Source organism: Mirounga leonina, unplaced genomic scaffold (assembly GCF_011800145.1).
Source record: "Mirounga leonina isolate KUSES-001 unplaced genomic scaffold, KU_Mleo_1.0 Mir_115, whole genome shotgun sequence".
Lineage (NCBI taxonomy): Eukaryota > Metazoa > Chordata > Mammalia > Carnivora > Phocidae > Mirounga > Mirounga leonina.
The window spans coordinates 76,996,354-77,023,485 of record NW_023270268.1 but is presented as its reverse complement, the minus strand read 5'-3'; the positions used below and the strand labels follow the sequence as shown (position 1 = coordinate 77,023,485).

General features: G+C 44.9%; 1 protein-coding gene across 3 annotated transcripts in view; it reads left to right on the top strand.

The window, feature by feature from the left end:
- LOC118006928 (mannan-binding lectin serine protease 1) overlaps window positions 1-27,132 on the top strand; it is a 50,955-nt gene that overhangs the window by 4,226 nt on the left and 19,597 nt on the right. For 2 of the 3 annotated variants that reach the window (XM_034999800.1, XM_034999801.1), the window contains exons 2-4: window positions 4,544-4,775; window positions 24,370-24,547; window positions 26,129-26,260. In XM_034999800.1, coding sequence (XP_034855691.1) covers window positions 4,544-4,775; window positions 24,370-24,547; window positions 26,129-26,260 — 542 coding nt within the window. Of the gene's footprint in view, window positions 1-4,532; window positions 4,776-24,369; window positions 24,548-26,128; window positions 26,261-27,132 lie in introns of those variants that run through there. The other variant, XM_034999799.1, reaches the window with a different exon arrangement.

The following is a 27,132-nucleotide window of genomic DNA, read 5'->3' as shown; positions in this document are numbered from 1 at the left end:
TTTATACATGTAAGCATCTGTGTGCTGGGAAAGGAGGGTTAGGGAGAAACAACTTTCTGATTAGCAAAGTGTAACCATTACAGTAGTCCCTGCTTATCCAGGGAGGATAGGTTCCAAGACCCTCAGAGGACCCCTGAAACCACAGATAGCAGGGAGCCCTATAGACACAATGTATTTCCTATACATACATACCTATGATCAAGTTTAATTTATTAATTAGACACAGTAAGAGATTACCAATAGTAACTAATAATAAAATAGAACAACTGTAACAATATACTGCAATAAAATTATGTGAATGGAATCTCTTTCAAAATATCTTTTTTTAAAACGTTTTTAAATTTAAATACAATTAATTAACATATAATGTGTTATTGATTTCAGAGGTACAAGCCTGTGATTCATCAGTCTTATATAATACCCAGTGCTCATTACATCACATGCCCTCCTTAATGTCCATCACCCAGTTAGCCCATCCCTCCACCCGCTCCCCTCCAGCAACCCTCAGTTTGTTTCCTATGATTAAGAGTCTCTTATGGTTTCTCTCCCTCTCTGGTTTTGCCTTGTTTTATTTTTTCCTCTCTTCCCCTATGATCCTCTGTTTTGTTTCTTAAATTCCACATATCAGGGAGATCACATGATAATTGTCTTTCTCTGATTGACTTATTTCACTCAGCATAATACCCTCTAGTTCTATCCACATCATTGCAAATGGCAAGATTTCATTTTTGATGGCTGCATAATATCCCATTGTATATATATACCACATCTTCTTTATCCATTCATCTGTCGATGGACATCTGGGCTCTTTCCATAGTTTGACTATTGTGGACACTGCTGCTATAAACATTGGGGTGCAGGTGCCCCTTCAGATCACTACGTATGTATCTTTAGGGTAAATACCCAGTAGTGCAATTGCTGGATCATAGAGTAGCTCTATTTTCAACTTTCTGAGGAAACTCCATACTGTTTTCCAGATTGGCTGCACCAGCTTGCATTCCCACAAACAGTGTAGGAGGGTTCTCCTTTTTCCGCATCCTCGCCAACATCTGTGGTTTCTTGACTTGTTAATTTTAGCCATTCTGACTGGTGTGAGGTGGTATCTCACTGTGGTTTTGATTTGTATTTCCCTGATGCCAACGGATATTGAACACTTTTTCATGTGTCTGTTGGCCATTTGGATGTCTTCTTTGGAGAAATGTCTGTTCGTGTCTTCTGCCCATTTCTTTTTTTTTTTTTTTTTAAGATTTTATTTATTTATTTGCTAGAGAGAGAGAGGGTGGGAGAGAGCGAGTGAGCGAGAGTACAAGCAGGAGGAGCTGTAGGCAGAGGGAGAAGCAGGCTCCCTGCTGAGCAAGGAGCCCAGTGTGGGACTCGATCCCAGGACCCTGGGATCATGACCTGAGCCAAAGGCATCTGGTTAACCAACTGAGCCACCCAGACAGCCCTTCTGCCCATTTCTTGATTGGATTATTTGTTCTTTGGGTGTTGAGCTTGATAAGTTCTTTATAGATTTTGGATTCTATCCCTGTATCTGATACGTCATTTGCAACTATCTTCTCCCATTCTCTCGGTTGTCTTTTGATTTTATCAACTGTTTCCTTTCCTGTGCAAAAGCTTTTTATCTTGATGAAGTCTCAATAGTTCATTTTTGCCTTTGTTTCCCTTGCTTTTGGAGATGCATCTAGCAGGAAGTTGCCGTGGCCGAGGTCAGAGAGGTTTCTGCCTATGTTCTCCTCTAGGATTGTGATGGATTCCTGCCTCACATTTAGGTCTTTCATCCATTTTGATTCTATTTTTGTGTGTGGTATAAGGAAATGGCCCAGTTTCATTCTTCTGCATGTGGCTGTCCAATTTTTCCAACACCATTTGTTGAAGAGACTGTCTTTTTTCCATTGGACATTCTTTCCTGCTTTGTCGAAGATTAGTTGACCATAGAGTTGAGGGTCCATTTCTGGGCTCTCTATTCTGTTCCACTGATCTATGTGTCTGTTTTTGTGCCAGTACCATACTGTCTTGATGATGACAGCTTTGTAATAGAGCTTGAAGTCTGGAATTGTGATGCCACCGGCTTTGCTTTTCTTTTTCAACATTCTTCTGGCTATTCGGGGTCTTTTCTGGTTCCATACAAACTTTAGGATTATTTGTTCCAGTTCTGTGAAAAAAGTGGATGGTATTTTGATAGGGATTGCATTGAATGTGTAGATCGCTCTAGGTAGCATGGACATTTTAACAATATTTTTTCTTCCAATCCATGAGCATGGAATGTTTTTCCGTTTCTTTGTGTCTTCCTCAATTTCTTTCATGAGTGTTCTATAGTTTATTGAGTACAGATCCTCTGCCTCTTTGGTTAGGTTTATTCCTAGGTATATTATGGTTTTAGGGTGCAATTGTAAATGAGATTGACTCCTTAATTTCTCTTTCTTCTGTCTCATTGTTAGTGTATAGGAATGCAACTGATTTCTGCGTGTTGATTTTATCTTTCAAAATATCTTAATTGTATTGCACTCACCCTTCTCCTGATGATACTGAGATGATAAAATGCCTATGTGATGAGATGAAGCGAGGGGAGTGACATAAGCACTATGACATAGCATGAGGCTATTACTGACCTTTGGACAATATGTCAGAAGGAGGATCATCTTGCTTCTGGACCAAGACTGACCATGGATAACTGAAACCACAGAGAGGAAACTGTGGATAAAGGGGAGCTACTGTAATCTGAGGATGCTGGTCTAAGTTCCCAGCATGGACTTAGGCTATATAAAGCTCTGGCACCACTTTCATTCATTCATTCATTCATTCATCTATTCATTTTATTCATTCACCATCTTTTAATACCAGGCTGTATACTCGGTCCTTTATATACATCATCTCTAATGCTCATGTGAGTCCTATAATTAGAAATTATAATCCCCATTTGACATACGAGGAAACTGGCCCTCAGAGAGGCTATTATCCAAGATTTCTCAATCAGTAAGTAGAAGAATGGGGATTTGAACCCAAATACATCTAACTTCGGGGGCTGTGTTTAAAGCAGTGTTGTGTGAGAGATGCAGAATGCAAGCACGTACAGGGAGCTGTGGAATCTGGAGGTGTACAGGATACTCCATAGCCCAGGAAGCTTTGAGCTGGATGGTGAAGGATAAATAAGACAAGCAGATGAAGAATAGGTAGGCTATGTGCAAGAGGACCAAGGCATGCACAGGCATGGCATATTTTCAGAATGACATACCAGGGCATAGCTGGCACTGAGATGAGGCTGGACAGGCAGATCAGCACTAGATCAAAAAAGGCTCATCTGCCATCCTGGGAGCAGATGCTTTATCCTGCAGGCACAGTGAAACAGCTTGGTCACATGTGTGTTTTAGAAAATCAACTTCGGCAGAAAAGTGCTGAGTGGTATAAAGTGGGGGACAGGGAGATTACTTAGGATGCAATAGCAATAGGCCAGATAAGAATGTTTAAATTAATAGACTGGAGAGAAGTAGATGGATTTCCAAAACATAGGAAGTGGAATAAATAGGACTTGGGGAAGAAGTTGATGAGCCAGGTTTGGGGTGTTTGAGTTCAAGGTCACTGGGTCTTGCAGGGGGAGCAATCTATTAGATGCCCAATGTGGTGCATATTGTTCATTAGGGTTCTGACTAGCCTTGGACATTCTGACTCATTATTGCGCCACTTTGGGTGTGTTCCATTAAGTTTTATTGAGTTTTCCTTGCCCCTTCCTTATGCAATTCTTTCAACAGTCCATTATCTCTGATGCCTACAGCTGGAAATAAATTGTAGTTTTCTAATCCTTTTATAAGAATACTTACCAAGAGGGGGAAAAAACTTGTTTTGCTTATTCTTTCTTAATTAAAAACTTTGCATATCTTGACTGATTTTGTTAAATCTGTTTAAGGTAATGCAAGATCCCATCATTGAGTATAAGTCTCATCCCAGTATTACCATGTCACTATTACTTACTTTTTACAAAACTGAACCAAGAGTTTGATTCTTAAATGAAGCCGAGTTGAATAAGGGACATCAACTTTTTTTTTTTAAGATTTTATTTATTTATTTGAGAGAGAGGGTACAGGCAGGGGGAGCAGCAGGAAGAGAGAGAAGCAGGCTTCCGCTGAGCAGAGAGCCTGACGTGGGGCTCGATCCCAGGACCCTGAGATCATGACCCGAGCTGAAAAAAGATGCTTAACTGACTGAACCACCCAGGTGTCCTTGAAAGGACATCAACTTTTACCTAATTATGAAATTTACATTCTCAACAGTAAAATAATAAGTGTCAGAGTCCCAAATAGGGGACTGTCTAGGAGACTTGAATATTTATTAAATCTTCAGAAGAGCACAGTTGGAAGAAACCATAGAAATCATGGAGTCACCATCTCCCTGTAGAATAGACTGGATAAGCAAGGCCCCAGGTGGGGAAGAGTAAGCACAGCAGGTCAGTGGCAGAGATATGTCAAGAGCTTGGTCTCCTAGCTGCTTAGTTAAAGGGTGAGGACCTGTGTCCATGAATGTAAGTAGATCCATTCATGTCTTTCAGGTGGCTTCTTCTCTGTCATGCTCTGTGCCTCTCCTTGTTGAAAGCTTCGGCCCATACCGTGGAGCTTAACAATATGTTTGGCCAGATTCAGTCACCTGGCTATCCAGACTCCTATCCAAGTGATTCAGAGGTGACTTGGAATATCACTGTCCCAGAGGGATTTCGGATCAAGCTTTACTTCATGCACTTCAACTTGGAATCCTCCTACCTTTGTGAATATGACTATGTGAAGGTGAGACCCTTGGTTTTCCCTAACTGAGCCAGGTTCTCTACTGGAGAATCTGCTAGGAGTTAGAGAAGCCTAGATGAATTAGATACTGTGCTTACCCTCCCAAGGTAGCAGTCCAGTGAGGAAGACACACAAATTTACAACATGATGAATGAAGGTTGGGGGTGGTATGCTAGGTGCAGGCTCAGTGATAAACCTAGAAAGGACCACAAGAGAAACTGAGGCTGGCAATGTATAACTCAGCCAAACATAACCTCCCTTTTTTCTTTCTGTTCTCAAAGTCCTTAAAGTTTCCACTAACATCTGTTCCAAGATCACTTTTACAAGCAGAAAGAAAAGGGCAGAGACCCCAGAGTAAGCATAACTAGCCTGGAGCACAGCCATAATTATGTGCAAAGCTGAGGCATTAGAAAGCATTGCCCACTTCCCTAAGTAATGATCAAGCACTGGGGAAGGGTTGGGTATGCAGTAGTAGACAGTAGCAGGTGAAATCAGAAGGTTGGATTAGGGTGAGATTCTGAAGGGTCTTGAATGTGATGCTAAGGAGTTTGGATTTTCTCTGCAAAGGGTGTGGACAAGGTGGGGGGTCACCATCAGAGGTGGATGTAAAAATCATGTAGAAGAGGAGCAGGAAATGATTGCAACATCGAAGCAATATTCCCTGGAATTTAGAGAGAACCCACAAACAATGCCATGGATGGGAAGCTGTTCTTTGAAAGTGGGGCTGAGAAAGTTTGGAGTGCTTCTGAGAGATCAAGTTACTAAGGCTGAATCTGGCTCAAAAAGATGTGGAGGCCTAAGAACCTACTTTCTAAGCTCTCTCTGGCTTTCTGGAAAAGTTCTCATCAAATCACTCTAGAGTAGGTTTTGTATATTTTTAGTATTAATGTGGTCTCTGTTCTCTGCAGTCGGTAATTCAATAAGAGTTAACCTTGTATTAACCAGAATGTTTGATCAACAGCAAAGTAGCGAGTTTACAATGTAGTTTTATACTTATAATCTCATTCCATCTTTAAAACAATCCTATAAGGCAGGTACTACTATTGTCCTGCTTCATAGGCAAAGGAACAAACCCAAGAAGGTGAAGCTACAGCTAGTAAGCAGTGGGTCAATTTCCAAACCCATGTCTTCTGACTTTCAATCCCATGCTCTTTTGGCTACACCAAACTGCTCTCAAGTTGCTCTCCACTGAGCCCCAGGATACTGCAGGGGCTTATAAGACTACTGCTGGGGGGAGAAAGGGGGCGGATAAGTGGGACTATGAACCCCCACCCTGCTTAAACTCATTTTAAATGTTGGGTATTGCTTATTTTATATGTTGGGTCTGCACCAAATATCTCATTTACAACAAGGTTCCTGTGACTAAAAACTTTCCCAAATTGATGCTCTTTGACGAGTTTCTTAGCTTCAACACTATTGATATTTTGAGCCAGATAATTCTTTGCTGAGGAAAACTGTTTTGAGAATTATAGGATTTTTAGCAGCATCCCTGGCTTCTACTCACTAGATACCAAGATCACTCTCCCACCAGTTGTGACAACCAAAAATGTCTCTAGAGGTTGCCCATATCCCCAGAGGGACAAAATCTCCTAATCTGAGAACCACCGTTCAGTGGGATGCTGCCCTTCTGTGAATGTCTTGGGCTGAGGACTGCGAGAATTTAAAGATACAAAAGATTTGGTCCCTTACAAAGAGAGATGAGCCTAGCAAAGTAGCCATTGCATAAGATGGAAAAGAGTAAGGACACAAAAAGACTGATGGATACAGAATGAGGAAGGTGGGGTGGGCTGGTTGCTCTGGGAGATGATGTGGGCTGGCCATCTAGACTGACATATAGTGTCCATGAATTCACTAAAAATGGAGCCAACTTTTCAAAGTCACAAGGATCCAGCAAGGAGACTTGTGTTCAAGACTACATATTCATCATCATAAAGTGAAATTTCTGACAAACATGTTAGTTATGTCTTCCAGGATATAATCTAGCCTCTGCCAGAGCCAGACTCCAGGAGAAGATGCATTATGGGTAGGAACCATTAGGTTAGCTGACTCCTCCAGCCCATCCCCCCAACTAATGCTGGTCATAAAACTGTGGCATTCTCAAATATTTGGATTAGAAAGTGGACTTAACCAGAAGGAAAATGACCAAACATTGGCTTAATGCGACAGTAAGTTCCAAGATTTAAATAAGGCTAGATGTGAACTTCCTAACTGCTTTCTTCTCTATTTTCAAACATGTCACCCATCTAGAATTTTTTTTCAGTGAAAACACTTGCTTTTACTGGTAGCTGAGGCTTTTAAGACTATGGACATTACAGCATTTTTTTTCCTTGAATTGTAACAATAACTTACTGTCATTATCCACCCCCTTCCTCCACCTGAGGAATTGACTCTCAATTCATATACACAAAGCAATCATTTCTCACAAGTTTTCCTCTTCTTCAGACAGCTGCCAAGCTTGACCTTGTTAGGATTCCCTTCTAGAGATCATAAACACACAACAGAGGATTTAACTCATTCCTTTGTCCCTAATAAACTGAACCTCCTGGCAAGGCAGATTAAGGAGCTGACATCAGCTGCATTTTGTAATGGCAAAAAAAAAAAAGGTACTTTTCAAGGGCAATGATGATAGAATATGAAGACCTCTTCTGACACTGAATTAAGGACCCTGGTGACCATTTATCCAAATTTGGCTTTTGTGGCTGGAGAATATTTTGGAAACTGATTGATGGTTTCTATCAGGAGCAGTGAGATACCTTCATGAAAGCCCAGGCAGATGGAGGTAGGTCCCCTGGAAGGATAGCATGGTCCTGGATTTTTGCCTGGGATTCAGGAAATGCCTGGGCTAGTCCCTGATCTGCCACTAACTCCTGAATGAAGAAAATCTTAGAGCACTCTCTCACTCCAAATAAGATTATGACCCCTGGGCACAGCAAAGAAGCTGTCTGGTACCTGAAGGGCCCTACAGTCCTTGCATCTCTACTTCAGACACCTTCTCCCAATGCCTTTGGAAGAAGGGCTTCACGTATTGGGCAAGAAGGGCAAGATGTATCTCTACGCTTGTGCTGACTCCCTTCCAGAATGCCATCCCAGCATGGCCATCAGCCTCCCTGCAGAGGTTCCGGCGGCCATGGGGCCTGAGCAGGCCTCCCTAGTCGGGACGCTGCCCCTTGGTTGGCTGACAACAGGTGCTCATGTAGAGACGGACCCTGTGCTCCCATCCACAAGCCCCTGGCCGAGTTCCTCTCCTGCACTCATGGACTCACAGAATGTCAAGTTGTAGCGACCCTCCGGAGACTCATCTAATCCCACATAGCTGTGGTTAGTATTGTTTTTCAAACATTTCCTCCTAGTTTTCTTCGAACAGTTTTCTGGTAGGCCTGATTTGGAAAACAGAAGAGTGGCTAGCAGGTCAAATGTGGCTCAGAAGCTCATTCAGTTCACTCATCCTCCTCAGTCACCCTGAAGGTCCTGCCTTAGAGGATTTACAGCTTGAGTATTGCTTTAGTGCCCACCAGACAGAGAGGAGCCTGGAGCTCAGAATTCAGGCACAAGACGAGTACTCTGGCCTCTGAACTCCCAAACCCAGAAGCCTTCCACATATAGTTGAAACCCATTCACTTTTTCTAATTGCCCCCCTCCTCTGCCCCCAGAATGTGTGCCTTTCCTGGCTGTGATTGAGAGCAGGAATAAAGCAGGCGCATGCCATGTCATTCCCGGAGAAGTCATCATCCCTCTCCAAAATCCCGTTTTCTCATCTGTTCCATGAGGGGGTGACATGAGATGATCCCTTAAGTCCCTTAAATTCCTGGACTCTAATCCTACTCCTTCTGCCAGAACTGTCCAGATGACCCCACCAAACCCCCATTATCCTAGTTAGGATAATGCCAGACACTGGTAATAATATGTTACAACATCCACTTCTCCAAGTTCCGTGGCCCATAAGCAATCCAATAAGAGCCTACCATCTGCTGGGGTTGCCTTAGTGACATGTCATTCAAAGCAAACCTGTAAACACACCACACCACCACTGTCCTTTCCCAAGCAACTTTAAATATCACTGATTTCCATTTGACGCGATAGTAGCCCCTATTTGGAGGCTTTTTCACTCTGTGACTGAGTTCCCCTGGCAGGCCAAGGAGTAGATTTAAAGCACCCTCCAGCTCACAAGGACACTTTCTGGCCCTTCCCAGCCCAGCCCATAGGGGTGACAATAATGGAACAGCTGACTCTGTATTTCAGTAGCTTGAAGAAGAGTAGGACCCCAAGGCTGCGGTCCAGATGCTCTCGTTTTATGAAAATTCCTCTCTGGCCTGATTCCCCGCAGTCCTCGGTCTTCAAGGCGAGTGCACATCTGCAGGAGCATCTGCTTCCTTGGAATGTGGCTGCAATGTGTGGGTCCCTGCCGTGCACGGATGGGGCTTACGGGTCACAGGCGGTTAATGCTGCAGGCGAGGGGCAGAGCACGGACGCTGGCTGGGGAGTCAGGAGGGCTGGTTTCTTGGGGTCATTCTCCACTAATGAGCCTTGGGCGAGTGAATATTTCTGGAGGGGACTCCACTTCCTCTTCTCTCAAATACAGGAAGTTGAAGCCAACGGTCTCCGAAGACACCCTAACCCTGATATTCTGTGCATCTAAGACCTCAGAAATCACGGTTCAACTCTATGACCATCATGTCCAAAGCCTAGGGAAGGACAATTTAGTGGTCAGGGCCACACTGGGACCAGAATTTATATCTCAAGACTCTCAGTCTTTTCTTCTTTAAAAAAAATAAATTAATTAAATGACAGTGAAGTCCCATCTTGTGGGTGCTTAGGTTTTTAAGGTAATGTAAATGTAAGTAAGTGTGATATAAGGCAAACATTGCCTATAGTCAAACTTAGCCACTCTCTTCAGTATAATAGAGCACTGTCTTTGAGTATGTCCAGAAGGGCCTTTTTCCCTAGGAATATAACAAATTAGTTCCTTTGGTTGGGCATCAGAGGAAGTGGTGACTCGTGCCTAGAAAGGGGCCCCGGAGCCATAGTCACGGAAAGACGTACTGAGAAAACAGAACCACAGAGGGAATCCCATAGTCACACACACCCTATCTTCAAGTTCATTTCACAACGTCTGTTCACTGGAAAAAGAGATAATAAGAACCTGCATTTGGCTTTTATTCTCTCTTGGTCTCGCTGAGTACACACAATTCCACTGGCTTCTGTTAGCTGCTCATGCAAAGTCACCCACTTCTCCTGTCGAGCCTCTAACCTTGACCTACTCAACATTTCCGCCATGCTTCCCACTGTTCACGCCTTCATTCCAGTCTTATCCCTCTCACCTAGTCTATTGCCATTGTCTCCTAAATGTCTACTGGCTGTCAGTCTGTCCCCATCCAGTCCACCTTCTAGAGGCACGTGTCCAGAGAGATCTTAAAACATTTTTTTGATTGTGATACTCTCAAATCCTTATATGGCTCCCTGCTATCTATGGAATGAAGCCTAAGAATCTCAGTAAGAACCTACTGGAAGCTGGACACTGCACCAAAGACAGGGCCCACGAACGTGAATGAGACAATACCTGCCCTCGAGGAATTTGCGATTTCACAGTGTGTCATGAGACAAATATCTAATTAATAAATTAAAGCTGCACAAAGTAACACAAAGGATGTGAGGCAGTATAGAGATGGGGAGTAGTCATTCCTGGGTGTTCAGGAAAGGCTTTGGATGTTTGAGGTAAGTCTTGAAGGGTAAATAGGAGTTCACAGTGCAATTCCCCTAAGCTTCTCGATCTCCCTAAGCATCAGTTTTATCAGTTACAAAAAAGAAAAAGAAAAAGAAGTTCCTCACAGGTTGTGGGAGGATTTTTTTTTTTTTAAGATTTTATTTATTTATTTGACAGAGAGAGAGGACAAGCAGGGGGAGCAGGAGAGGGCAAAGCAGGCTCCTCACTGAGCGAGGAGCCCGACGCAGGGCTCCATCCCAGGACCCTGGGATCATGACCTGAGCCGAAGGCAGACGCTTAACTGACTGAACCACCCAGGCGCCCCTGTGGGAGGATTTAAATGAAATGCTGGCTGTAAGTGAAATTCCTACTGCAAGAGGCAAGCATGCCCAACGGTTTCCAGATCAGGCTTTAGACCCAGAAGGACCTGGGGTAGGTCCTGCCTCCACCTCTTACTGTAAAATGGGGATAATAATAATAATACCTATCTCGTGGGTTTATTGCCAAATGAGGCAAATGTTTTCATGACATATGTCCAGCACATATGTAATTCACTCAGCAATACTGTTCGAGCGGTAATGATGGCGGCGCTGTGAGTAATAAAGTACATGTTGTTGTCACCAGGTGTTCAATGAACATCATTTTTCTCATCTGCTCTGACTATACCACTAACTGGCTCCCTATGACCTTGCTCATGTCGCTCAGTATTTTCAGACAATTTATGGAAAAGTACTTTGAAAGGACCGATCAGATACAAGAGGTTATTTCCTCTGTGTGTCTACCTTGTAGTAACACACATTAATGCAGTTTCTAATTTATTGCCACACTTGATTCTCGTGGAATAGGCAGAGCCGGGATGATTACATCTCATTTATAGCAAAAGGAATAGCACAGGGGCTCCCGGGTCTCTCAGTCGGTTAAGCATCCAACTCTCGATCTCAGCTCAGGTCTTGATCTCAGGGTTGTGAGTTCAAGTCCCGCAGGGGGCATGGAGCCTATTTTAAAAAAAAAGAAAAGAAAAGAGAAACAGCACAAAGAACCTGAGTGGATTTGTCTAGTCTCTGTAGTTCTCAGCCCCTGGTCTGCTTACCCCCAAGTCATAATTTCATCTCTCCATGTAGTCCTTCTCTGTTAGAGCACATTTGTCCTGGAAGAGACCTTGGTGTGCTTCCTGGCTATGTATTATTCCTAAGGCAACACTGCCGTTCAGGGTAATTTAGTAAAATTTATAAAACAGAAGGTCCCTGAGGGTCCTTGTGTTGTCTAGATTTTGTTAAAGAACTTTCTCTTTTATCCTAACTTTGAGAGGAAAGACATTTTACAGAAATAACAAGAAATAGAGAGTGAGCTGTGAGGGATGAGAGTACTTGATTTATCCGTTGGTGACACACAAGCCCTAAGGGTGAGCTCCAGCTCGTTCTCGTAGACCGTCAGCCCCGGGAGCTCCGGGCAGTCAGCACAGTCTCGGGGCCGAGCAGGAGAAGGCCTGTGGCTCCCAGCATGGAGCACAAGGAAGGGGCTCTGGTCTAGAAGTCAGCCACTGACTCCTACTGAGATGCTGGACAAGTGAGCTCCCTGCTCTGGGCCTCAGTTTCCCCATCTGCCCAGGGAGGAAAGTGGACTTGCCGGCCTCTCCAAGCCCTTCCAGTTCTGATGGCCTACCACTCCCAGTCCAGTGCTCCCTTCCCCAGGCCTCGCTGGGTCAGTCTGCATCCTGCTGTGTTATTGAGAGATAAGTCCCTCCCAGGGCCCTGCTCCAAGACTGACTTCCCTGACCCGCCGGCTCCTAACTTCTGTGCAGTGCTCTGTGTTTACTCAGAACATGCCCTCGACCTTCAGGCTGTGGCTGACCCCAGCAACAGCAACAGCTCTGCTAATTCTCTGGGATTAGACAGGCGGCCTTGGCCCCTGAAGGAAACGAGAAAAGGAGAGATGTTTCTCATGAATTTCAGTTGTAGTCCCTAGGGGGATTCTTCCACTCCTGAGAGAGCAGATTCCGATTCTAGGCACACGGGAGTCAGAAAGTGGAAATGAGCTTCCGAAAAGTGTGACCAAAGCTCATTTTAGGCAGGAAGTGCCAAGAACACAGGCTCTGGGTGGTGGAAAACAGAAGGGAGGTCCCAGTGCTGGGACAGAGCACACGGGTGAGCTCAGATGAGTGTGAAGTGGGAGTGCTCTGGGATGCCCATGCACCTGGTGTGCAAATCCGCATGCTCGTGTGGACACAGGCTGCTCTCTGATAGACCTCGGTAAGAAGCAGAGCTGGAATTTCCTTTGGTGTGCTCGTAAAGGGAAAAGGTAGGCAATGGGAGGTATTCGTTTATTCATCTATTCAGCAAATATTTACTGAATGCCTACTATTTACTAGAGCTTAGGGTATAGCAGTAATTAAAACATACAGAAATCCCTGCCAGCAGGATGCTTATATTGCACTGGGGGAAGCATAATAAACACTAAACACAATCCACAGATAACGTCTACAGCAAGTAGTAAGGTGAGAGGCAAAGAAGTGCAATAGAGCAGGATAGAGAGGGCCTGGGTGAGGAGGGGTGAGGGCTGTGATTTAAATATGTTGGTCAGGGTAGTCCTCAATGACAGGGTGACAGTTGAGAAAAGACTTGAAAAAGCTGAGGAAGTTCGCTGCGTGGCTTTCTGGCAAAAACCCTTCCAACCAGAGGGAACAGCGAGTGCAAAGACCCTGAGGGGGGCAAGTGGCTGGTGTGTCTGAAGAGCAGCAAGGGGGCAGTGTGACTGGAGCAGGAGGGACAGGGACGGGAAGTGGAGACAGAGAGGTGCAGGTCGGGAGCAGGGAAGGAGGGACAGATCACCAGAGGGCTGGGAGGTAAGGCCCCTGCTCAGTGCTGACAGGCAATGAATGACAGACTTTACAAGCTCTTTCCATGCCATGTTTCATGACCTCTTGACTCTTCAGAGGACAGCATTATATACTGTCCCCACCTTAGATGTTTGTGAGCACGGAGGCCCGAAGACGGTGTGCTTGTAAATGATTAACAAGTGGCTCTGGGACCGGGGAGGAGACGAAATGCTCAGTAGCGCACCAGGCACCACGCACCATTCAGATATGCTAGACGGTAATTACCTCGAGTGCAGAGGTAACAGTCAAATGCTAAGAATAGGAGAGGATGAGTTTTTGTATCATTTGTCTTTAATACAATTTAATTAATTGCAACTTTATGAAACCCAATTTCGAATGATGGCTGTGTCCAACAACAGGGTCCTCAAATCTCTGAAAAGTTGACAGTTTGTGCTTATAAACAGATACGAGCCAGCTCCGGCACACTACTTACTGCCTGGGGAGGTTCAAGTGACAAGTGACCCCTGACATAGGAGGGGCAGAGGGGGAACCAGAACCCAGGTCATCTGGTCCTTATTCCAGCGCTCTGTGAGGGTTTCCACGTGAAGATCTGAGGATGTTCGTATTGGCTGGGGCCGGACAGGGTCCTTGGTGGTGGCAGAGGAACACTCCAGCTCACACATTCCCAGGAACTCAGCCTGGCGACACTGGCCTGTGGCAGGTCCCCTCACTGCCCTCAGCTCTTACTCAATCACTGCTTTCACCGCCGTCCCGACTGTGACATACCTTGAGCCAGGCTGCCTCTGCTGCAGAAGAACACAACCCTGCTGTGTTTTCTTGTCCTTGGACTGTTTTCCAGCTCCGAACAGTTTGAGACCCAGCCTCTCAGTCCCTGAGGGGATTTGCATGTGAATGAGCTTGGCTCTGAAGTCCCAGGAGGCATGGGGTGGGGAGTCTTTCACAAGCCAGGGAGAGTGAATCTTTGCTGGCCCTCCTGCCCAGCCCCTGTTCCCAGACTCTCCCGCCTACCCCCTCCCAGACTCGCTCCCACTGGGACGGTGGGCACTGCCAGTTTCCCACCTGCGGGACGCCTGCTTCCCAGGCTCCCGGAGACCCCTCCCTGTCAGCCCTCTTTTTCTCCCCTTGCTCCTGCTGCCTGGAGACCATCCCCTCTTCTGTCCAGAGCCCTCCTTGCAAAAGGGCAGTCGTTCTGGGAACAGTGGGAGTCTTGGACTCCAAGGACCTGCCCACCATGGCTCAGGCCCCACACTGTTAATGGTGTCTAGCATTCGCATGGACACGATACCTTCTGAGGGGTTCACCCCAGCTCCGTGAGGAGCTTTTTACTCTGATCAACACGTAAGTAAGAACACTGTACTGGGACTATGGTACACCTGATCCCTTAGCCTCGTTCTGCCATCGACTGTGCCATGCGACTTTGAGCCAATTACTTCATTTCTCTGAGTCTCACTTTGCCCATCTAAGACAGAAAAGAGATGAACTTGATAGGCTTTCATATCCTTTCTATCTCTGACCTTCTATGGTTCTCTGATTCCAGTTACTGGACCAGGGCTGGAAGTCAGGCCATCAGGATTTTGTCTCAGGTCTGCCACTCCTAGGCTGTGTTCCCTTGGGGACTTACGTCACCTCTCTGGGCCCAGAATCACAATGTCTGCCTGAAGTGCATTCACTGCAAGACTGCCATCAGAAGCAAATATAATAAAGAAGGTGAACATACCTGTCTGCTGGAAAGTTCCACACAGAGGAGGGAGATGACTACTACTAGTATTGCTGTTATTTATTATTAACCTTACGGCCAAATGACCTGGCCAAAATCGAAGCATCAACCTCCAGCCCCTCTCAGATGAGGTCATCTTGAGTCTTAGACTCACCAGCTGTGCTATTTTTACTTCCATGGCTTTCAAGAGCTTCTGGAATGCAATACACAACATGCATGTGCACACACATCTCTTTTTTCCCCTAGTCCCAGGCTCTTGTCTGGAACCCTGTAACTTTAATTTGCTCCTTCTGAAATCTGGGCAAGTGGGTAAAGTAGCAAGATTGGGCTGTGGAGCCCTGGCTCGATCCCTGGAGGTGATGGACTTAGTGAGAGGGTGAGCCCGGGAGCACAGAGCACTCCCTTGTGAGTCAGAAGTCCTGGGCGCAGGGCTGTGAGTGAATCACGGGCCTAAATTCACACATCTAGAGCAATCCTTTGATACACAGGGAAGTGGGGAAGATTCCTGGACTTATATTCTCTTGTGGGATAGAAGCTTTTAGAGATCCCTCCCATTCCTCTGTGAAATCAGTATAATACCCTCTGCCGGTCACCCACCTCCCAGGATTGCCAGGAGGCTCCTCAGAGGGCCAAAGGAACTGAAGACAGATGCCACCTGCCAAATGAAGTGGCCAGACTGTGAGGGCTCTCGAGGTTCCCCTCCTGCGCCATCACCCTGGGCTCCGGGGTCCTCACAGGAAAGGAAGTCTGTGCTGATGGCTTCAGGGAGATTAGGAATGAAGGAGTGGAACCTGGAAACCAGAGGGGACCCAGGGACAGTTCCAGTCTCTCATTCTTCTTCACACTGGGAAATAACTCATGCCCACTTAGCAGGGAGTCCAGAAGCGGGTCATTTCGGATGACGGGATCTCAGCAGTCCTGTTCTTCTCACTGAGGTACTGAGTACTGTCTAGATCCCAGGGGCCTTTCTAAGTGTTTCACGTGTATTAGCTCATACGTATTCACAGTAATCCCGTGATACATCCAGAACATATCTGTGTCCTAGGGCTGCCATGACAAAGTACCACAAACGAGGTGGCTTATAACAGGAATGTATCCTCTCACGGTTCTGGAGGCTGAAGCCTCATATCAGAGTGTCAGCAGGGCTGTGCCCTGAAGGCTCTGAAGACTCTAGGGAAGAATCCTTCCTTGCCCCTTCTAGCTTTCTGGTGGTTGTTTACAATCCCTAGCATTCCCCGGTGTGTGGCAGCATGTCTTCAATCTCTGCCTCTGCCTTCACACTTGGCTCAGCATGTGTCTCTGTGAACAAATGTCCCACTTATAAGGACACCAGTCACTGGATTAGGGTCCCCCCCTAAGCCAGCATGATGTCATCTGACCTTGATTACATCTGCAAGGACCTACCTATTTCCAGATAAGATCGAGTCAAATCCAAGGGTTAAGACTTGACTATATCCTTCAGGGAGGGAGGACACAATTCAACCTACAACACAGAGAGTTTAAGTGATTTTCCCAGCATCTAACAATTGGTGAAGACCCATGTGTGACTCATATAAAGATGAGGTCCCTCATGATCCAGTCTCAGTAAGGGGTTTTCAGTAAACAGAAAACTTTTAAAAATTCAAAGCAATTCACAATTCAACTCACTCTCTTGAGAAACCAAAACAGAGCAGAGATGTTCTTACCACAGTCTTAAATGCCCAATCCCTCCCACTTCCCTCCCTCTCTCTCTCTCTCTCACACACATACCCACACACACACACACTCTCTCTCTCTCTCTTTCTCTCTTTCTCCCTCCTTCTTTCCCACAAAGTGTTCATGAACTCCACATTAAGGGACTCTTCTGCCTCCCCTCATCCATCCATTTACACCCCATCCACTGACTCCCCCTTGCACTTCACAATCGCAAAGACATTTCTTGACAGGAGACTCTCCTTGCCACACACTGCCATATGTGAATTTTAGTTATTCTGAGTTTCTTGGTTGTTTTATCAGAATTTCATTTTTCACCGTATAATTTTGTGGAAGTAAAGCAAAGATCTCCATGTCTTTTTCAGCTCTGTTGGAACCCAGAGGCTAGAAGAAAAGGTTAGGAAGTGACAGAGTGATGAAGAGTCCCCATACCAGAGACTCAGGTGGTTATGAGAGACAGAGGGGTTGCAAACCGACCCTGAACTTCCAGGCTAGGTTAGCTGCCCCTCCTGTGTGTCCCTTGTTTGTTGACCCTAACTAACGAAGTTTATGCCATTGACAGAAGCTAGAGGGAAGTAGTTGTGGGTCCAGGTTTCTTTTTAAAATACTTTTAAAATATAAAAACAGAGAAAAAGGAAAGATTACCTGTAGTTCAACTAGCCATTGTTAACAGTTTGCTCTGATTCCTTCTCCTTTTTATTTTCAAAGCATACCTTCACCATAGTTGTGATTTCACCATATATATGGCTTTTTTTCCTTTTTTGATTAATATAACCTACTAAGAAGGTTTCCAGATCATTGTAATTTTTCCATTAATGTGATAAGTAACAGCTGTCTAATATTTACTAAGTCAAGGCTAATTTAACTGTTCTCCCTAGAATTGGATATTTACATTGTTTCTGGTTTTCTACCATTATACATGACTGCTATACACATCTTTGTTCACAAAAAATTTTTCCACACTTAGAACATCTTCCCCTAAGTTATATTCCCAGATTGGGGGCCAAGAGAGAATTTTCTAAGTTGAGGATAATTCAAACGGCCTGATCTATCTTGGAAGTTAGTGAGTATCTCATCTTTGCAATTGATTGTGAAAAGGTGGCATGATTTTTTTATAAGGGTGTGGTAGAAAGATAAGAAGATAGACTAAGTAACTCTCAAGGCCTCAAGAACCCATGAGATTGAAATTCTCCAAGTGTCAGTTAAAAATGTCAGTCTTACCCTTTGTCGAAATTTGCTTCCTACACCCCATAGCGTATCTATTGCCACTCTAAAACTCAGTAGCAAAAACAACATCCATTTTATTTGCTCAGATCCTGTGGTCAGAGGTTTGGGCTTGGCTCCGCAGGATGGTCCTTTGGCTGGATTTGCCTGAGGCTGTTCCTGTAGAGGCTTGACTAAAGCTGGAAGGTCCAAGATGGCCTCACTCACCTGTCTGGCAGTTGATGGTAGCTGTCAGCTGGTTGGTCTAGAGACCTCAGTTGGGACATTCATCTCTGCCCTATGCGACCTTCACTTCTCCAGTAGGCCTGGCAGGGCTTCCTCACACAGAGGCCCCAAGGCAATACTCCACCTGGGAAAGAGGTACAAGGCCCCCTGATGCCTGAAAGAGCTACCGGGCCCCTTGGAAGTGGCACCCTATCTCCACATATCACATGCCTTTTGTCAAAGCAAGTCACAAGGCTTGCACACTGAAGACCTACTTCTTCCTGAAGTACCTTGCCGTATACAGCTAGGAACACATACTGACACTTTCCACATTGCCTAGAGATCTCCTTAGCAAAGCCACAAATTTACTGTGTACCTTTTTCTATCTTCTACATTGCCATGGGCAAGTTGCGTCAAATGTTTCACACTACACGACTCAGATCGCCTTTGCAAGCTTCCAGTAGCAACTGGCTCACTGCTTTTCTAGCCTCGACGTGCTGCCGATCCCAAAACCCAAGCCATGGGTCCTAATTGTTACTACAGCACTGGACTTATGATTCCAGTAACTGTATCAGCCATAGTTCAGTGAGGAAAGCGGCGCCTCTGTGAGCAATGTGAGGTAATGGCTATTTTGGGTATCAGAAATCACATGACGAGAGGAGGTGCTGGGGCAGTGAAGGGCGGGGCTGGGGCGTTAGAGGACCAGTCACTAATCAGCTCCTGAAGCCCTGGCATGTGTGGAGATGTTGGCATCTGCAGGAGAATGTGAGAATTCAAGACCATCTAAGGAGCCAAAGTGTGCCTGTGAAGGGGGGCCCCTGGGGAGAGGTCTGTGAGAAGCTGTTGGCTCTGAGCAGCTCCCACCTCTGTGGGAGCATCTGGCAGTAGGTCTAGGCCACCGCTGGTCATCAGAGCCAGTAGCTGGAAAGAAGTGCTGGATGCAGAGTGGAGGAGAGGGAGGACAAGTTGGAACCTATCAGGCACATTTACATCTGCCCCATCTCTGTATCTGATCACAAAAGGGCACATCTACGTCTGTCCATCTCTGTATCTGATCACAAAAGGGCACATCTACGTCTGTCCATCTCTGTATCTGATCACAAAACAACCTTCACAGAGCAAGAACGATTGTGTTCTAAACTCACACAAGTGTCTCCTCTGGCCAACTCTACCTCGGAACTTTACAGGAAAGGAGATTCTAGGGAAGGTAGTTCCCAGACTAACTAAATCGACAGCAGGACAATCCAGCACACTCCCTGAATATCTGACTACATTAATTCTGAAAAGCTCTTCAAAGGCCCAGAGAAGATGGCAGAGAAGCTCCAAGATACAGCTTGGGAACACTGACAAGCAAAGCCTTGAGGTACCTGGGTCTGTAGGACAGCCTTTGTTTGCCTCAAGCCTTGAAGGAACAGGAGGTTACTGGTTAGGGAATTGGGATGCTGCAGTTATGGGTCTGAAGCCACCACTCGGTAGATAATGACCTGGCCTGATTCATTGAAATTATCTGGCCTTCAAGGTTTCCCTTTATAAAATGAGAACAGGGACGCCTGGGTGGCTCAGTCAGTTAAGTGTCTGCCTTCAGCTCAGGTCATGATCCCAGAGTCCCAGGACTGAGCCCTGCATTGGGCTCCCTGCTCAGCGGAGAGCCTGCTTCTCCCTCTGCCCCTCCCCCCTGCTTGTGTGCTCCCTCTCTCTCTCTCTCTGTCTCTCACTCTCTTCCTGTCAAATAAAATATTTAAAAAAAAATAAAATAAAAAAGTAAAATAAAATGAGAGCAATCACTTCTGAGTTACCTTCTCCATCATTGCTCCAAGGACTGGCGGATAGCGGTCAATGTATCCGTTCAACTCCAATGAGATGACTTTAGAGACACGTGGAAAGGAGCCACAGCTGTGCTCTCACAGAAATCGGGCCAGCGTGTCTGCTGCCCTGCCTTAGTTTTGCCAAGGTTTGTGCTGTTTATACTAAGGTGAAAATTCATAGAAAACAGACTCTGGCTTTTCCTCCTTAGATCTCTCTTCCCGGCTCCCTGACCTCAACAGAACCCTTCCTATGGCAGGTGGTAGTGGGAAGGAAGGGACAGTTGAGACCCTGAGTATCTCTGGGACTTCACTAGTCCCTCATCCTGAAAGCTCTTCCTGCCACCCCCTGCCCTCCACCTACTACTTCCATCTCCCTAAGTCCTATTTATCTTTCAGGCCTCAGCTCAAAGAACATTCTCTTCTTCCTAAATGTTTTATGATTTCCCTCAGCTCGATGTCATTTTTTTTTGCCTTCTTTGATCCCCCTGGGGCTTCCTATCTTTCACTGCAATAACTATGCCCTGACATTTCCCTACACATACCCATTTGAGCACCTATATTACTCTCCTAATAAATTTCACATTCCCCGAGGCAGGGGACTTACTCTTTAAGCTCATGCAACAAATAAATATTTTTGGCATCCTCCACACTGTAGTCCAGACAGAATTTGGTATATAAATACTTTTTGAATTGAGTTGAAAGAATACAAATTGAGGACATGCATCCATGTGTTGGTGCCCTAAATAACAATAACCTGAAAGGATATGGTTGCCATAATGAGAAATAGAAAAATGAAGAGTCTGTGACTCCCAGCCAGATGGTTCGCTATTATGAATTTTGTGTCTTCATTTGATAAGGTACTTCCCTCCATCATTAATATGATGACCCCAGAAATGGGACAGTCCAAACAGAAGCCAGGGCTCAATCTTCTGCCTGCGCTCAGAGGCAAATGATTTCTGTAGAATTTTACAATTCATAGCAGAGGCTACACATATTAACCAAGGCCAGTGACCCCTCTGTTTGCGTTATAGTAGGAGCTGTCACTGAGCCACATCCTCTCTGGGAGACAGTCCATGCACCCAAGATAAAGTTTGAAGAGGCCCTTGAGCCAGAAGAGTTGTTTGGCAAAGGGCCTATGTCTCTTGTCATGTACTCTCTGGGTTGGTGGGTTCCTTTCTTCAGGGTCACAAGAGTTCCCAAAGCAAAACTGACATCGGGAAATGGTCGTGGTTATCTCTCTACTCCTGAGCAAGTCACTGGCCCTCTTTGGACCTCAGTTTCCACTAGAAGGAGGGGGATTGAAATAACTTTTAGAGGTCCCTCTTTCCCAGCTCTGATATTCCAAGACTCCATTCTGAGCTGCGGGCTGAATTCCTAGGCTTTCTGGGCCTTCTCTTCCCTGCTCCTAAAGGTAGAGATGGCTCAGATTTTCCCATGGGCCTCAGCCAGAACATGCTTACCTGTTCACTGAAATAGTGTGGCTCTGCATGTGATGACTGTTTATCTGCCATCATAAAAATGTCCTTTGTCCGGGGGAAGTTACAAGAGAGTTATTATCACAGACCTTCATTAGGTCTCCCCCTGATCCAAGTTATCTCTGGTTGGTTTCACTTGAAAGTGTCCATGCTGTAGACAATAGCTTCATGGAAAGTGTCCATGCTACAGAGAGTAGCTACATGAAAATTGCCCATGCTACAGAGACTTTGGGGATACCAAAATACAGAAAGGAAGCTGCTGAGTCTGAAAGTATTCATGCTCAAGGCATCATTATTCATTAAGTAACTGACTTGGTATTACATGGTTATAGATCATGAAGAAGTTCAAGTTCATCAAGTTCTTCAACAGAAAGCAGTCAGTGTGTTGAAACTGCTCACCATCTTTGAGTTGGCCTATTGAATGTGTGGGTATGATGATTTGTTAGAACACTAGTATGTCAGATTGGAAGAGAACATATAGCTCAGCTAGTTCAAACCCCTGTTCTACCAAGTGGATAACAGAGCTAGAGAGGAGGCAGCCATATAACAGTTTATGGTAGTCAGGAACAGGCTTAGGACCTCTAACTGCCAGGTCTGTCTACCTTATATTACTCCCAAACAGAAGTCACCAAGTGCTCTCCCCTTCATGCCTTCCTTAAGCCTTCACTATAAATCTATTTAGTTTTATTTTTATTAACTTCTAATAAGAGCAGCTTAACTAGTTTCTATTTTACGACATATTTCAGTTAACAAACTGATAAAAAAAAAAAGACACAAAATAAAACACTACATAAGACAGGGGAGGCATAAGAATTACAAAGGAATTATAGTCTGGGATGTTCCATTCAGGGCAAGTAACATGACACAACGCAATATCCCCAAGATGGTTGACTTTCATAATAATGTCCCGGGATGACCAAAAAGGGTTAGCATGTTTCACCTAAGAAAGCAGGGATTTGTATAAAGCACTTTAAAAAGCATTACACCAAATAATGATGATGATGATGATGATGATAGTAATAATAATAATAACAATAATAAATTATAGTCAGGTAAACTTCAGCTATCTGGAAAACTCAGATAACCAAAATCACAAACCAGCCGTGGTGGGTAGAGGAAGTGACTGTGGGCAGATAGGTACATTCTACAGTAATAAGGCTGGTGTGAGTTTGGTTAGTATCTGCAGAGAAGAGGAATAAACAGCAAAGCCATGATCTCATCTTCTGTTTACACTTCAATTCCCAAAGTTAGTGATTAATTGTCCTTGTGTTTTGTAGCCAGGGCAAATTGTTTTTCTTTAAGACTCCCACTTATCTTAAATAAATAAATCATTAGTTTCAAAACAGAAGTGTCAAATGTCAAGACACTTCTGACATACTAAGCTAATGAACAAAACAATGAATGCGTTAGAAGCTACTAGAGATAGGCAGAGCTTTTGAGAACTTTCCTTTAATGACTTTGAAAGGCAGCAAAATCATTCTTGCTAAGAGGATTTTCTCATGCATCTTGGCTAAAATGTCAATCTAGAGGTTACAAACACAAACACAACCTTAAAAGAACCCAGTTAGTGTAAATGATAGAGTGGCAGGTAGGCCAAGTATCCACAGTCAAGTAAATATACCAACCAGCTACCATATTGTGCTTCCCAAACCAAACTCACACAACATCAGCTTACACAACCAGTTTAGGATTTCTACTTGGGTCCCTGAATTTACACAGGGCCTCTGGCTCTTCCAAAGTAGGGAATTCTTTTAGCAAATAGGTCATTTTTGCCTCTGAGTCTTAATACAAACACAACCATTTCAGGGAAGATTCCAGTCATTTCTGAATTATGAAGACCACCTATTAAATATAGTTCTAATTACACAATTTCCCTGTTCAAAAGTTCTCAGTGTCTCTCCTTTACTCACAGAATGAAGAGTCACATAGTGTTATTATGGTATTCAAGCTCAGTCATAATCTCATTTCAACCTATCCTGCAACGTACCGCTCCTCTAATCCTCACAGACTCCCTGACTTCTCATTGTTCTCAGAACAGCCCTCGCGGGGCGCCTGGGTAGCTCAGTGGTTAAGCGTCTGCCTTTGGCTCGGGTCATGGTCCCAGGGTCCTGGGATTGAGCCCTGCGTCAGGCTCCCTGCTCAGCGGGAAGCCTGCTTCCCCCGTCTCGCACTTACCCTGCTTGTGTTCCCTCTCTCATTGTGTCTCTCTCTGTCAAATAAATGAATAAAATCTTAAAGAAAAAAAAAAAAAAAGAACAGCCCTCGCATTTTAGTTCTTGACCACAGACATTTGTTGGGTAACTGCTAAGCACTAGTGCCCGCTCCACATACTGAAAACACATCTGCAAAGAAAACAAAGTCTCCGCTTTTCTGCAGTTTCCATTCTGATGGGATCTTTCATCTCCTTCCGAGTGCATGCGTTCCCAGTGCTTGTGTTCCTGTTGAAGCCTTTGTCACACTGTATAATAGGCCTGTCTGTGTTTCCATCCATCTGAACTCTGCCTCCCCGTGCACAGCTCCCGTACTTTGCTCACTGGCAGGCATCCACTGAATGCTCAATGAATGACCTGGAGTTCGTCTCTCTTCTTTGGAAATGTGATCAGTTCCTATTGCATATGGAATCTATCCGTGAGATTATCTAACTCTTCCTGAATTCTAAAATTATTTTCAACAAATAAGCCATTTTGTTGTCAATAGGAATGACAGATGTCAAGCTACTTCTGATGGACCCTATAAAAGTGAATGAAGCAGTGACTGAACAGCCACATAGACTTACCCCATACTGTGTCGTTCCTCAAGTACCACAATCCCGAATCCCCTTTCTCTGGGTTTCCCAGGCTGCCTGGTCTGCTCATGGGCAGGCTCTTCCTCTTTCTCCTGGAGACCAGCAGGGGAGCTAATTTGGGAAGCTGCTCATCTTGTTTCCTCTCTCTGACCCCAAAGGTAGAAACAGAAGAGCAGGTGTTGGCAACCTTCTGTGGCCGGGAGACTACAGACACAGAGCAGACCCCCGGCCAGGAAGTCGTGTTCTCCCCTGGCTCCTTCATGTCCATCACTTTCCGGTCAGATTTCTCCAATGAGGAGCGATTCACGGGCTTTGATGCCCACTACATGGCCGTGGGTAAGTGGGAGAAGTGGGTGGCTCATCCCTACTAGGTCTCCCTTTCGCTCTAAAGACTGAAAGTACTGTGTGCTCTCTTCTTTACAATAAACACCTATATACTCACCATAGAGATTCTGCCATTAATATCTTATTACATTTTCTCTATCACATATCTCCCATCTGTCTATCCTCTACATATCCATCAATCCATCCTTTTTGATGCATTTCAAAGTAAAATGCAGACAGCAGTACACTTTTTCCTAAATAACTCAGCATGCATATCATTTTGCTGAAGTTCAATATCTATCCACAATTTTCTTTCTTTGAATATAAAATTTACATTCAATGAAATGTATAAACCTTAAGCACACTTGTTGAGTTTTGAGAAATTTATTTTTATGTGACCCAAACGGCTAATAAGATATTGAACTTTACCATTGACCCAGAAAAACTCCCTTACGTTCCTTCCCAATCACACTCTGCTCCTATCTCCCTTAGAGACAACAACTGTTCCAATTTTTTTCCACCATAGATCAGTGTTGCCTCTTCTTAAACTTCATATAAATGAACATACACAAAATACATTTGAAGTGAGGATTCTTTTCCTTAGCATAAAGTTTTTGAGGTTCAGTCATGTTGCAACGCATTGGTAATTTGCTCCTTTCCTGGCAGAGTAATTTTCCATTGTATGAATACACTACAATCTGTTTATCCATTCTTCCACGTGCACTCTATCCATTTTTTTGGCTCTCATTAAAAAAGTTTCTATGAGCCTTCTTGTACTAGTCTTTTTGTGAACATGATTTCACTTCTATTGGGTAACTATCCAGGAGCAGAATTGTTGGGTCATAGGGCAGGTGTATATTTAGTTGTATAAGAAATTCCCAGACCTTTTCCAAAGTGTTTTTGCACCATTTTATATTTCTTCACCAATGTATGAGAGTTTGATGTTGTCAATTTTTAAATTTTTAAAATTTAAAATTCCGGTGGGTTATGTAGTGGTATCTCATTATGGTTTTGATTTATATTTCCCTGGTGATTAGTGATGTCATGCATCTTTTCATGTGCTTGTTGGCCATTCCTGTATCTGTTGGGGGAAAGTGTACCATCAGATCTTTAAATTGGGTTGAGAGCATACTTTTTAATGTTTACATTTCCACTGCCCAGGGAAGTAGGATGTAGAGAGAGAGGGGCAGCATGGACTAGAAGGAAAGAATGGGTTCTGGAGCCAGCCTACCTGGGTATGAATGCTGACTCCACCACTTATCATCTCTGTGACTTGGAGTAAGCTTTAAAGGCCCCAAGTCTCTGTTTCATCATCTGTGGAATGTGGATGGTAAGAGTCCTGCTTGCTATGACCACAACTGTTAGAGGGCAGTGGCACCACCAAGAGTCAGCTTGCCTGGCCTTGAACCTGGCTTTCTGTGATCTTGGGTAAGTTGCCTTGCTGCTCTGAGTTCCAGTTTCCTCATTTGTAAATGGAAGGAATGGCTACTTTGGGGCTTTATGTGAAGCTAACACAGGGAGTGGCCCATACGACGTGCTCTGTAGATGTTGCCTGTTGTTTTCATCCTCACACATGGACTGATTGCCCTGCAGATGTGGATGAGTGCACCGAGCGGGAGGACGAGGAGCTGTCCTGTGACCACTACTGCCATAACTACATCGGCGGCTACTATTGCTCCTGCCGCTTTGGCTACCTCCTCCACACAGACAACAGGACCTGCCGAGGTGGGGCCTGCGGATCACACTGTATAGCACCATTTCGTGCCATGTTTCTCAATAAGATTAGGGGAGGCTCGGAGGAGGGACGGATGTGGAGTAGGAACAATAAGAAATGAAGCCAGAGATCTCTGCCTCAGATCCCACATGGACGAAGATGCTGAAATGCCCACCAGCGGGGAAGTCTGGGTTCAGGTTCTCAAAGGACCACATTTGAGAAGCCCTAGCCTCTAGGCCATCTTTCTTCCTCAGCAGCAGGGATTTCTGCTCTCCTACTGTAGGTAACCAGCCTGGCCAAGTTATGGGAAAACCTAGGTTTCCCAGTCCCCTCTCTCTGAGCCATGAGCTTGATCTCACCCAGCAGTTCCTTTTCCTCTTCACTCCCATGGTCTCCCAAGTTCCTCTGTGATCGAAAGAACCTCAGTCCAAAGGAAAGATGTGGGAGGAGAGACGCAAAGAGAGACAGCAAGAAAATGCCCCATTCCTTCTATCTCTCTTCATTTTCATGTCTAGTCAACGTGCCCACTCAGCTGTTGTGTCCAGGCAGGGCAGGGATGGAGAAATGGAGAAATGGAAGGCTTCAGCCACTTCCCATGAGAGCTTCCCTGGCTAGTGGGGTAAGCGCCACAGAAGTAAATGGTGAAATGTAGTTAATGCTGTAAAAGAAGTGTGGGCTCAGCACAATCTGATCTGAGTCTACACGGTGTGGCGAGCAAACATGTCCCAGAGATAGTGGCCCTTGGCAGAGATGGAAGAAGAAGGAAAAGGAGGGTGCTCCAGGCAGAGAGGACAGCTTCTGCAAACATTTAGAGGCCTGATAGAACTTGGCATATTTGGGGCATTGACAGCAGATTAGTATGGATGACTACAGGGTAAGGATC